General features: G+C 39.8%; 2 protein-coding genes across 2 annotated transcripts; both read right to left on the minus strand.

Annotated features, from left to right (window-relative positions):
* Positions 1–5693: 5693 nt before the first annotated feature.
* On the minus strand, positions 5694–10176 carry LOC121552232 (gap junction alpha-1 protein). The gene is made up of 2 exons (XM_041864987.2): positions 9971–10176; positions 5694–7495 (listed from the first exon to the last, which is right to left on the minus strand). Exon 2 carries the CDS (start codon positions 7477–7479, stop codon positions 6328–6330), a length of 1152 nt encoding a protein of 383 aa, XP_041720921.1. The 5' UTR covers positions 7480–7495; positions 9971–10176; the 3' UTR covers positions 5694–6327.
* Positions 10177–10788: 612 nt separating this feature from the next.
* LOC121552591 (gap junction Cx32.2 protein-like) lies at positions 10789–12751 on the minus strand. Its single transcript, XM_041865549.1, has 2 exons — positions 12210–12751; positions 10789–11998 (listed from the first exon to the last, which is right to left on the minus strand). The coding sequence occupies exon 2, from the start codon at positions 11978–11980 to the stop codon at positions 11135–11137; it is 846 nt and encodes a 281-aa protein (XP_041721483.1). The 5' UTR covers positions 11981–11998; positions 12210–12751; the 3' UTR covers positions 10789–11134.
* Between the last annotated feature and the right edge of the window lie 491 nt (positions 12752–13242).

A 13242-nucleotide genomic window follows, 5' to 3' on the forward strand; every position in this document is an offset into this window, starting at 1 on the left:
AAGCGTATAACTGCTTACAGACCTCTCCCAATGAAATTATGGCTATGGCGAATATGTACAGCACTGCTAAAAGAATCTTGTGCAAGTGATTCAATCACAAGCATATTAGGTATGTGAAATATAATGTAGGACTCTGCATTCTTAGAATACTCCTGGCTTGATTTTCGAGATTTGGATCTTGCCATGGAAAACCAAGACCCAACTGGCCAAATATAGACTAACCAGAATTACCTACGCACCGACCAGGCTGCATTGTTAGTGGCTGCTGATGTGGAAGAACATACACAGAACATTACTTAGTGAGATGTGGAAATATTTTGTGTGCCAGTACAATTAGCTATTGTATTTGTATGCATGCTACATACATTTTTTATTATGACCTTTCAGAGAACAGAAAGCTGTCATTTTAGCCTTATCAATTTTATTACATTTACATTTACGTCATTTAGCAGACGCTCTTATCCAGAGCGACTTACAGTTAGTGAATACATATTTTATATTTTTTTCATACTGGCCCCCCGTGGGAATCGAACCCACAACCCTGGCGTTGCAAACGCAATGCACTATCAACAGAGCTACATCCCTGCCGGCCTTTCCCTCCCCTACCCTGGACGACGCTGGGCCAATTGTGCGCCGCCCATGAGTCTCCCGGTCGCGGCCGGCTGCGACAGAGCCTGGATTCGAACCAGGATCTCTAGTGGCACAGCCTTAGACCACTGCATAGCACTGCAATCGCATCCATCTAAATCCAAGTGTCTTCTTTCATAGGCAGTGGCTTGAACTGGCTTCTAATACTTAGATTAACTTGGACACCTTTCAAGTTACAGAAGCCACTGTACTGTAGTTACCTGCCCCTGCACTTTACCACAATCTGTTCAGAGACCCTGTTTTTGTGCTCAGTGCTTCCTTCGCTGTGTCTCTCCCTGCCTCAGGCTCCAGTTGTGTGGGACAAGGAAGCTCATGAACCATATGCCTCATGTGCTGCTCACAGACTTCAAAAGCAAAAATGTCTGGGACACAGCTTTTTGCAATCAGTGGTTTATGTGCCTTGAAATAAAGGCACATAAAAATATGAATTTGCTTTGTCTGTCTGTGTGTGTGTGTGTGTGTGTGTGTGTGTGTGTGTGTGTGTGTGTGTGTGTGTGTGTGTGTGTGTGTGTGTGTGTGTGTGTGTGTGTGTGTGTGTGTGTGTGTGTGTGTGTGTGTGTGTGTGTGTGTGTGTGTGTGTGCATGTGGGTCCTGTATCTAATGGAAAGCTAAAAAAGGACCAATTCATCCTTTTTTATCTCAATATCAAATCATTTCTGGGTAACAATTAAGTACCTTACTGCGATTGTTTTCAATTAAAATGGTCAAAAGAAACTAAAATATCTTCTTAGCAAAGAGCAATTTCTCAAGCAAGAATTTAGCTAGGAGTGGTCTGAGTGGGGAGGGGAAAACTGAAAACTAGCTGTTATTGGCAGAGAGGTTTGGAACTCTCTTTATTATTGGTCTCTAATTTACCGCCTGGTGATGTCACCAAGCAGGCCAAAGCATCCCACTAAAAGAGGCTGAAATTTCAGGCGCTCATTTTAAAAAGCTCTTACACTAAAAGGGCATTATCATCATTTTCACAATTTCACAGTATTATTCCAAACTCATAGTGTGGAAAAATATATACAAATACATAAAACACAGGAAAACTTCTTCTTTTTTACTACACTGGGCCTTTAAGTTTAATGAAGTGATGTTTTATGGCTGATACTAGGATAAGAACCCCCAAAGAATGCTTTTAGCTTTCAGTGATTGGTAATCTGGTTAAAAGTTTCCACAATTATTCAACTTTTCTTATTATGTCAGTTCATTAAACAATTTACCAATATAAACACATAGTTCAGATACAGATCTGTATACCTTGTGTTTTTGGGTCCTTTTCCATGGGAGGAAACCCTAGGGTCATATGCTCCCATGCTCTGGCACCTCACATTTCAGCACAGACATCCTGCTAAAGCTTCAGTTATTATGGACACTTCCAGGGCACATCCCTAATGGATTGGGCATGGTGTTGTGTGCTTGTCTAACTAACAGTTAACCTACATTAGCACAAACTTACTTTGACTCAGCGCAAGTCCTCGTGTTCATTTGAAATGCTTGGAGCAGCTTTCCCGTGTTTAATATAACCACAGTTTGATGGCCTCCGTCCAGCAGTGGCAAAATGTGAAGAAAATGAATTGGGTATGAATTCAATTTGTAACCGCAAAGAAAGCTGAGACGCCATGTGAGATCTGCTACTCTTGCCATTTAAAATTGGAAGTATCCGATTGTTTTCCTTTACTTATGCTTATATAAACAGTTGGGAGCGTGTAGACAGCTCAGGAAACATGACTGAGCATGATATCCGCACTCACTGTGGAGCTGCCCAGTAAAGAAGATCCGGATACAATACACAGGTAGCACACACACTGACTATAGTTTCCACTGAATCATATGAGATCTCCCACATTTTTTCCCACACACATGTGGAATGGCTGGGTTTATCCTTACTCTCCATGCTCTATTTGAGTCTGACCTGCTTGAAGGGATGAAATATGATGTTCTGTTTCATCAATAATCCCAGCCGCTTCCAGCTAGCACCAGGTGGGATATTTCCATGCAGTGATTTTGCCAGAACTGCTTGTCAAAGTTGGTTAGCTGACCCAGTAATGGTAACCACAAAGTAAATAGGGTCAAGTCTGTCTTACGTATCCACAGCTTTGTACTAACAAGAGGTGGGAAACTGAAAGGCATTAAAAAAAACAGCAATTAGGTCCAAGTTAGTGACGCTAATGGTCTAGCATTCAGTTCCTAATACACTTTGCAGCGAGAGGTGAATGATATATCTATCATATACAGTAGATAGTTTAACTCACTTTTGATGTGTTGTGCTACTCATTTATCTGTAGTTTTGCAAGCTGTCTTTCCTTTAGAGGACAGGGAATGGTCAATCTGTCAAAGATGCCTAATAAAACTATTTTCCACCCCACTGACAAGATAAAAGGAATACATAACTTTTAAAAGCTTATTGTGTGATGAGAAGTCTACACAAGGCACCATCTGTTTCTGTTAGCTCTGGGATGACGTCATGATGAAAAGTTGATCTAGTATTTTTAGTTAAGGTTAGCAGCTTTACCATGTATTGGTAGCCCCGCCCTGGCCTTGTGGTCTGAGCGGTTGTACAGACAGCGGAAATGTAACTCAGACATTAAGGTTTCCAGTAGTCTTTGGAGAAATGAAAGCTGTCCTCTTTTGAATCCTTATTGTCTAAAAATAAACATGCACAAACACAGTAAAACGCAGACTCTCTAACCTGACCACTGCACCGTGCAGTTACAGTCACAGGACTTTATTTGACATTTATTAAGTATTCATGTGGTTAGCATCTGCACTAGAGAGCCAGAAGTTGTAGAATCGCATTTTGTTTTCCATCACCTTCTGAATGCTTTAAAATGTACTAAGACTACCATTTTAAATTAGAAAATTCTGTGATACAGTTTTGCTAATGTACTATTTCTAACATTTAGTACTCCATGGTATCAGGGGTCATGTCTTTGCTTCACTCACATAGAGAATCCACATTTGAAGAAAACTTTATCTTAATTAGGTAAACTGCTGTACTGTTAGTTTTCACACTCTGGGCACAGTTCTTCATTTTTATGATATCTTCTGTTATGTCAATACATTATGTAATACATATTTTTCGTAGAAATGTTGTGTGTTTCAACCATTTTTGTGTTGGCCGTTGTACTTACAGTGACATCTTGTTTAAAAGTCCTGATAAAAACTCATTGTTAAATTAAACATCTAGATTAATTAGCATTGGGATCAAAGTATAGCTTTTTTCCGTTCTGCTCCAGCCACATGTGGTCTACAGACTGGGTCCAAACATGTGGTTTTATTTAGCTTTGTGGAAAGGTTAAATAGGAAACTTGGATAAGAGAAAAGCGCTGAGTCTTTTCATATTATGACATTTTCAAAGTCTCCAAGGCATTTTCAGTACATAATACTGAATAACTCTTATCATTCTCTCAATATCCGACTTTAACATATATGATTCATTGTTTAGGGTTTGTTTCCTATGAAACAAGAAGGTGTGAGCTACTGTAGTCTCAAAACATGACAAATGTATATTTTAACCATAACATTGATCTGTTTGATACCTATTGAGGAGGCTGGACTAGACAAACAAAACGGACAAAGGCAAAATGAGGTGCATATGATAACAGACTTGGAAAGAAAACAATCTTAAGAAAGAAAAAATCTTTATTGGGTTAAAATAGCTTTTCACAGATATGATTAATGAGGTTTTTTGCTATCATGCACTTACACACTGTACAACAGTGGATTTCCATGGAATGGCGTTATTTGACCACGTTATCAAACAAATGTACACCCAAGTTTGTCTTGTACTCTGTATGGAGGCCCTTCGCTTTAGCCTTTCAAGATCATTGAAACCAGCGGTCAAACAAAAGCACTGTCTGAATGTACTGTAGTGATTTCTGCCTCGTGTTGTAAAATAAATTAGTAACATGCATATCAGAAAACACTTGCCACTTTTTAAATCATATTACACCCTAGTCAAGATCTCAGTGCAAACACCATTGTAGCTGAAAAACCCATGAAACTCTCTGTTTGAGTACCAAAATAATATATTGCGAAATTGGAGAGAGAAAAACGGAAAGAAAACATGAACATTTCCAATTGAAAATCCATTTACAAGTGTTTGGTAGTTGTGGAGCTACATTGGCATATACCTTTTAATATATTTGACTAAATATTAGTCCGGCTCTATAAGCAGTCTTCTAAAAACTCACATTTGTGACACAGTTAGCTTGATTTACAGTACTAAATATCTATCTCTCAAGCAGCAATGATTACATTGAGTTTGAAAAAAAAAATCATTCACTCAAAAGGTAAAACACAAATAATCATTCTATTGCCCTCCTCTACCATCCAACAGGAAACAACATTAAAAAAAAAACACACACACATTAAAATGAGAAAAATATAAAGCCTTTCTTTCAAAGATGCTTCCGAGACACATGTAGCAATAAAAAACTGTTGCTCTGTATTTCTATTACAGAGTCCACCATCTGACAACAACCTCTTCCCCACAAAACCCCAAACAACAAACATAAAATAAATCAACTGACACCACATAAATTCAAAGTTTATCAGGAAATGACAGTCCAAGATAATAAAATCAACCTCTTATTTGTTGAGAAAATTGTACTGCTGAAATTTTGATTATTATCAATAAATATGCAGTTGGGTGTAGTGACTTAATATATCATTTATATGGACATGACCTTGGATAGTAGTCAATCTTTTTCTAGTGGTGGATGTCCTGCATACTAATAAATACATATTTATTTATGAAATTGAGCATCCTTTTCACAACCCAATTTTACAAGACAGACTTGGAAGTCATACAGAGGATGAGTGTGACAGAGATTTATAAGCCAAGTGTTTTTCAAACTACTTCCAAGGCATGGAAAAATACACATTGCTATTATATTGAAGTGCAGTCTTTCTAAATGGAATGTCATTGTGTGTGGCCAAATGGTGGAAGCAGGTTGAAGTTTATTGTCATGAATCTTGCCCTGGAGGCAGAACTGAGCGATTTCCGCTAGATGGGCCAGCAGCTGCAAAGTCAAAATTGGCTATATCGTAAAAATGCTTGAAAAGAAAAAGTGCTTTTTGGTCTTAATTTAAGGTTAGGGTTAGGCATTAGGGTTAGCAGTGTGGTTAAGATTAAGGTAAGAAGTTCAAAATCAGATTGTTTGACTTTGTGGCTGTGCCAGCTAGTGACCACTTTTCCACCCCCACCTGGGATATGGATGCCTGATGAAGACCTAACGGTCGAAACGTTGTTATAATAAAATCACCTGGAGCATGAGCAGCAGTGTGCAGTGTTTTCCAGAGCTGCCTCCAGGGCAAGATTCATGACAATAAATGCCATCCTGCATAATGAAACCTACAGGTAAAAACATGATAACTAAACCAAACACATCGCCAAGGCATATTCTTCTAAAGTGAAATGAGGGACTGTTGGGCACAGTTATCGGAACACGGTCACATGTTCTTCGCCTACTAGTTGTTTTCTTTTTAAAGCTTCTTAGCTCCACTAGTTTCAAAGTCATCAATACATGTATAGTACCTCCAACAGTGTAAGTATTTGAATGTCTCTTTATTGACTAGATTCTCTAGGACAGTGAATGGGCTATGCCCCGCCCCCTTCAGCACTTTGAGAATGCTTCCTTGAGCTCTCTGTTCTCTGGCACCAATGGGAGGGGGGGGGGGGTTGGGGGGCTAGACATCTAGATCATCTGGCCTCGGCCGACTGCTCATGTGACTGCTGGCCCGACTGCAGGGCCTAGGGTCCATCAGGGCCAACGGCTGCAGCTCGTGCCCTGGGGTCAGTTTCTTACTCTCCTGGGTGTCGTCAGGAAAGTCAAAGGCCTGTGCATGGGAGTTGGAGATGGTGCTGCCATTCTGGCCCAGGCGGTTCTGCTCCGTGCTATAGTTGGCCCAGTTTTGCTCATTGGCTTGCTTGTTGTAGTTGCGAACGGAGTTGGTTCTCTCCCCAGTGGCCAGCTTGTACCCTGGGGGTGACATGGGGGACAGCGGTGCAGTGGGAGAGGAACAGCCGTTATAGTAGGCATACTTAGTGGTGGACAGATCCTTGGGAGTGGGGCTTAACGTCCCAGTGCCAGGGTAGTGGACGGGCGGTTGTTTCCCCTTCACGCGGTCCTTGATCCTCTTGAACATCACGTAGAAGAGCTCAATGACGTTCAGAAGCAGGGAGACCAGAGAGACCACCAGCATGAAGATGATGAAGACAGTTTTCTCAGTAGGTCGGGAGAGGAAACAGTCGACTCTGTGGGGGCAGGGGGACCTCTCACAGGTGTAGACAGCAGCCAAGCTGAAGCCGTAAATGTACCACTGTATGACCAGGAAGCCCACCTCAAAAATGGACTTGAAGAAAATGCTGAATATGTAGGTTCTCAAGAGGGCTCCCTTCATCTTAACCTTCCCATGCTCTTCCAGCCCATGCTTGAGCTTTTTTAACTCAATCTTCTTCAGAGGTACGTCCACGTCGCCTCCATCGTTCTGGATGTTTTTCAGCCCTTCCTCTTTGCGGTTAATCTTCTGCTCTATTCGCAACAGGTAGAACACATGGGCAAGGTACAGAAGAGTCGGCGTCGAGACAAAGATAATCTGTAGCACCCAGAACCGTACATGTGATATAGGAAAAGATTTGTCATAACACACGTTCTCACAACCAGGTTGCTGGGTGTTGCACTTGAAGGCGGACTGCTCGTCCCCCCAGGCAGACTCCACAGCCGTCCCCAGCACCAGGATCCTGAAGATGAAGAGGACAGAGAGCCACACCTTCCCTCCAGCCGTGGAGTAAGCCTGTACCTTGTCCAGGAGCCTCCCCAAAGCACTCCAGTCACCCATGATGAAGGAGTTTTAGCTGCAATTAGACAGAAAATAATTGAATGCAATAAATAAAAAACATTCCTATAAACATGCTTATATATCACTATCTCAAGTAACATTTGTGATTCTAATCAAACACATCTCAACGTTCTATGAAAAAGTGTAAAGACTACAAGTCTTGTGATGGCTCTTTCATGGCTGGAGTGACGAACAGAACAAATCCAATTTCTGGATGGACAAGAACAATGTCTTATTGACCACAAGATGTCAATCCCTTACGTTATGCTTAATGAATCTTCAATACAGAGAGTAAATTTGATGGCTGTTGTCTTCCTATTGGAAGTGATGAGAGGAAAATCACATTGTGTGGTCCTACCAGTGTTGATGGTACTTCTTAAAATACTGAGTAAGTGAATAGTATAATGGTAGATGATAGAGCCCAGGTTTGTGAAACACAAGCACAAACATTTGTTTCCCCTTCATCGGCAGGCTATAAAAATGTGACCTGTTTCTCATCAAGTCATTGTTTGTTAATTTGGTCCGCATGCCTTATTTCTACATGGTTTCATGTTTATTCGAGTTGTTAAAAGATGTCAAGTAGCGTGTGTGTGAGCATTTCTCAATGTTAATTTATGTTATACAGTGTAATCTAAGGATTGTTATGCAAATACACCCAAGTCTCAAAGAAATGTCACACAGATTCAGACAAAGTCACTGTTCATCACAAAATGCATTAATTTACTAGTCAGCTGTGAAAATAACTATAAGATCTTCATTATGCAAGATCTATTTGCATTCTGATTATCCTGGACATATCATTTTTATTCTCATTAAGTATCATCCTCAGTAAATATCGGTCCTAAAAGCTGGAGATTGAATTTAACCAACGTCCACATCCAAGTACAAACTTTACCTATACAGCCTATGCAGTTAGTGGTCTGCACTAAGGCCTAATAGCTCTCTGCTCTCAGAGCAAGCCTCAGATTGGGGACCAATGGCTCTCCTGCTTGGGCCAATAGCTCTGTGAGGATCCAAGAGTGTCTGGAGCGCACTCAGACAGTCCATCTGGGCTCTGAGACTACAGCACAGGGCCCCGTTCATTGTGCGCTTATTAGTGACCTGCCTAGCTCTACTACAGAGACCTAACTCTCACAGATACTAAACTCACACTGCATGTCATATGAGATTCAAGTTTGTAAACACAAATAACGTTTTAATAAAAATTCTGAACAACGCCAGTACTGCACAATGACTGCACAATGAACAAACATGGATAAGTAGAAGCCATCTGCTAGGAGGGTGTACCAAAAGCATGTGTCTTCAATTAGCTAATAATGTACTGCATATACTGTAGACATACTGTACTGGAGTTTTCAACTTCACATCACAAACAACCTTTCACATGCAGGTTTAACTTTGTGTAGAAAACAGTCCATATGTGAATGAATGAGGAATGACAATTTTGATGTTTAGCACACAGGAAAATCCTGCCAAACGTCTAAATTATTCTCACTTGTGGTCCCACTTCTCAAAGGACTACAGTAAAGTGAAAAATAACACACATCAATCTAAGTACTGCTTCTTCCTCAACAATGATGGTACCATGATAAAAGCCTTTTCAAATAAATAATTTGTAATTCAAGATTTGTTTAAAATCGATTTCACTGGGTCATTTATAGGCCAATTTAATATAACAGAACCATTTTGTGACTTGAAGAAGTAGAAGAAAACATCCATGTGGACAATGCTGATCTAGAGTAAGAAACCCACTAAAGCTTGAGATCTCTGATCTTGTAATGATGTTATTAGAGCAATTAAATGACACGTTGAGCGAATATCACAATTTATAAGATTGTAATAAGTACATCAGTTCAACCTCAAGATTTCCTTACAGTGGAAGAGGATTTTAAACTGTGCTTCCCAGATGCAAGGAAGGACTTCACAAATCTGATCCCAATTCGATCATATTCCATTAAGATGTAATATATGGAAAATATAAATATAAAAAAAACATGTCAATATGCTTGGTTAGGATTACATTTAGAAAACAATTCAATCTCCAGTCTACAGCTTATAAGCAGTTCAGTTACAATTATCTATAAGCTTGTAATCATTCACATCACATGCTGCTTTTAGAGTCATTTGCCACAGGTTACTCATAAGCAATGGTCACACCAAATTATAAAAGGAAAACAGCAAAAGAAACAGATGAATCAATGGCTCAATCTCTCTTGGAGGATCATTTAAACTTTTCCTTGTTAAAAACGTTTTTTAAAGTATATATTATGGACCATACTATAGCGGATAGATAGCCTATAGAAATGCAATGCGTCTGTATTGGCACAGTGCGTCTGGATTCTGAGCAATTTAGTTTCTCTGCAAATATATATATATATATATATATATATAGAATATATATATATATATATATATATATATATATATATATATATATATACAAATACTTATTCAGATCAATAATGGCACTTGAATTTAACGCAAAGCTCACCTGGAAAGTTACTGAGAAGTAAGAAGAGAGCCCTTAGGGACTTTCCCCGTCACTTCTTGAAAACAGTCACCACTTTCTTGAAATCCAAGTTTGGGACCAGAGAGAAACTGAGACTAACTTTTCAAACTTTCCTTGCCTTATAACAGTCCACATACAGGCTAGGAGGAGAGAAAAAAAGAAGCGAAGGAGAGAAAAGCTTGGAGTCACCTGACCGGTACGTCAAGCCTTAGACCTCCTTACGCTCGGTTTCTGTACTTTTTTTTTACTTAAATGTAATTGTGTCATAGAACATTTCTTTTCTTTAAATAACAAGATTAACAGCAACTTTTTCAGATCACTATGAATGAATAGCTTCACCGAGACCAAGTCTACAGCATATGATATGCTAGAGCGTTCCGTTGATAGGTCCTGTGCGCCAATCTGTAAACCAGTAGCCTATTTGAGGAGTATGTTTTAATTTATTAAAATGATATCCATTGTATGTAGATCAAACCACAAAGATAGTTGCTAAACATGTTTGACAATCACCTTTTCTTGTTAGCTGCAATGACAGACTAAAAGTGTCAAACATTAATCATGATGAGATTAATGAATCAAGACGCATAACGATTTTATGTTGCACTAATAATATGGAACTTTGACATGAAAGGTAACTTGTGTTGCATGTGTTTATAAACATAGAGCTAGACCTTTAGATAAGACTATAGCCTATTCTGGTCCCGTGTAGCTCAGTTGGTAGAGCATGGCACTTGCAATGCCAGGATTGTGGGTTCGATTCCCACGAGGGGCCAGTATGAAAATGTATGCACTCACTAACTGTAAGATTCTCTGGTAAGAGCGTCTGCTAAATGACTAAAATGTAAATGTAAAGTCTGATCACTGGTGAAATGTGATTTCAATCACCAAGTTTATGCTGCCATCTAGTGTATGCCCTGGAAATGTGCGGCATATCCTACAAAACATTAGTCATCACAGTGTCAGCATAGAAACAAACTGTAATATGAACAACATTCAGTAACAAGGTAATCTATGTGACAAACAAAAACTCAATACACTCTGTAATGATTTGTTTTCCTCTAATTTACTGGAAGTGTAGCCAACTAATTGCATATGATTACATAAATTCACAGGTCAGAATATCATCAAGTGAAGTCTATTGAAAGCCTAAGGAGTGTTTTTATTTTCCTCCATTAGTTCAGCTTCTCTTTGGATGTTGTGAAGGGATGAGCAATCTTTATGTCCATCCAGGTTACTTTGCCATTCTGATGCTGGACTGTATGGCGTGACTGGGTTCTCAGCTGAGATGATATGCAGTGGGTATTGCTTCTTGGTTCCACGTTTTACACTGATGCAAATCAAATAAAACACCTCGATCACATTGAGCAACAGAGACACGCAGCCCACCACCAGCATGAAGATGATGAAGATGGTCTTCTCTGTGGGACGGGACATGAAGCACTCAGCCCCCAGTCTGGAGCAGGGCTGTTGTTGACAGAGGAACATGGATTTCATGACAAACCCATATAAGTAGTACTGTCCCACAATAAAAGCGAGCTCTAACACTATCTTAAAGAACAACTGGGTCATGTAGCTACGCAGCAGAATTCCCTTGATTTTGATTTTCCCCCGGTCATCTGTGTATTTGGGCCTCTTCAACATGCCATTGTCAACCTGGTTCTGCTGTGCCTCCCTCATCTTATCCTCCCGGTGGATGACATGCATGGCATGGCCTAGATATAGAAGAGTTGGGGTGGAGACGAAGATGATCTGCATGACCCAGAAACGGATGTGTGAGATGGGGAAGGCCCAGTCATAGCACACATTCTCACACCCAGGTTCTTTGTTGTTGCAGTAGAAATCAGACTGTTCGTCTCCCCACACACTGTCTGCTGCTGCACCCAGAACCAGGATCCTGAAGATAAACAGGACGCTCATCCATATCTTTCCGATTGCCGTTGAGTGGGACTGCACCTTGTCCAGTAACTTGGAAAGATATGACCAGTCCCCCATTGCCACTGGTTATTATCTCTGTGGAAAAAAATAGGTCAAATTTCATTCATGAATACCATTTTAGAGAAAAAGTGAGAACATACTGAGATAATTAATTGACTTTGATAGTAGTGAGCTGTGAAAAGACTGGAAAAGTACATTTATTTCACAACACTATTTCAAAATTAAATACTATATATTTCTGTTGACATCTACATTTCCATGAGATATTATCCTCAGATTTACTCACTTGTTATGTTGCTCAGATCAGAAATTATTTTTCATCAATAAACCAGAGGCAAGTAATAGCGTTCGTGAACATGGGATTAGGATATTGAAATACTCAGAGTAGGCCATGCTTATAAACCTGATGGGTTTGGTCAGCCTGACTCACAGTTATACTACGTGCTTGTGGTAACACTTTTACACCAATCAGACTTCACTTCAGAATTTGGTCCATACAACAAATTTCATAATTTCACGTAATCTCTCTCTTCCTCTAAAAGTGGATGACCTTTTGACACCCCACCCCCTTCTCATGTTAATGTCAGCACAAAAAAGATGTGCTTGTACTCCCAATCTAAACATGTGAACTATCACAAACCCATTTTGCAGAGTCATTCAACCCTCTCTGACTGTATTGTCTACAGAAAGTTAGTTTCTTACTGGATGTTTTTGTCTGGATGTTTGTGTCAGTACTTGAAATGATTGTACACAGCTGGAATTATCCATGAGCAAACTCATCTGTTGATGTAAGGCATCTTTGGAAAGTCTCAAAGGAGAGATCAACACAAATGTAGAGACGACTGTGTGAAATATTTGTATGTACAGTACAGCAGTCTAAATCAAATCAAATCAAATCAAATTGTATTGGTCACATGCGCCGAATACAACAGGTGCAGACATTACAGTGAAATGCTTACTTACAGACCTTAACCAACAGTGCATTTATTTTAAACAAAAAAAGTAAGAATAAAACAACAACAAAAAAAGTGTTGAGAAAAAAAGAGCAGAAGTAAAATAAAGTGACAGTAGGGAGGCTATATATACAGGGGGGTACCGTTGCAGAGTCAATGTGCGGGGGCACCGGCTAGTTGAGGTAGTTGAGGTAATATGTACATGTGGGTAGAGTTAAAGTGACTATGCATAAATACTTAACAGAGTAGCAGCAGCGTAAAAAGGATGGGGTGGGGGGGCAGTGCAAATAGTCCGGGTAGCCATGATTAGCTGTTCAGGAGTCTTATGGCTTGGGGGTAGAAGCTGTTGAGAAGTCTTTTGGACCT

The sequence above is a fragment of the Coregonus clupeaformis genome, chromosome 36 (assembly GCF_020615455.1).
Source record: "Coregonus clupeaformis isolate EN_2021a chromosome 36, ASM2061545v1, whole genome shotgun sequence".
Taxonomy (NCBI): domain Eukaryota; kingdom Metazoa; phylum Chordata; class Actinopteri; order Salmoniformes; family Salmonidae; genus Coregonus; species Coregonus clupeaformis.

Bases quoted from the DNA above. Each gene is read 5' to 3' on its own strand.
- LOC121552232 (XM_041864987.2), bottom strand. From the start codon at position 7,479: ATGGGTGACTGGAGTGCTTTGGGGAGGCTCCTGGACAAGGTACAGGCT.
- LOC121552591 (XM_041865549.1), bottom strand. From the start codon at position 11,980: ATGGGGGACTGGTCATATCTTTCCAAGTTACTGGACAAGGTGCAGTCC.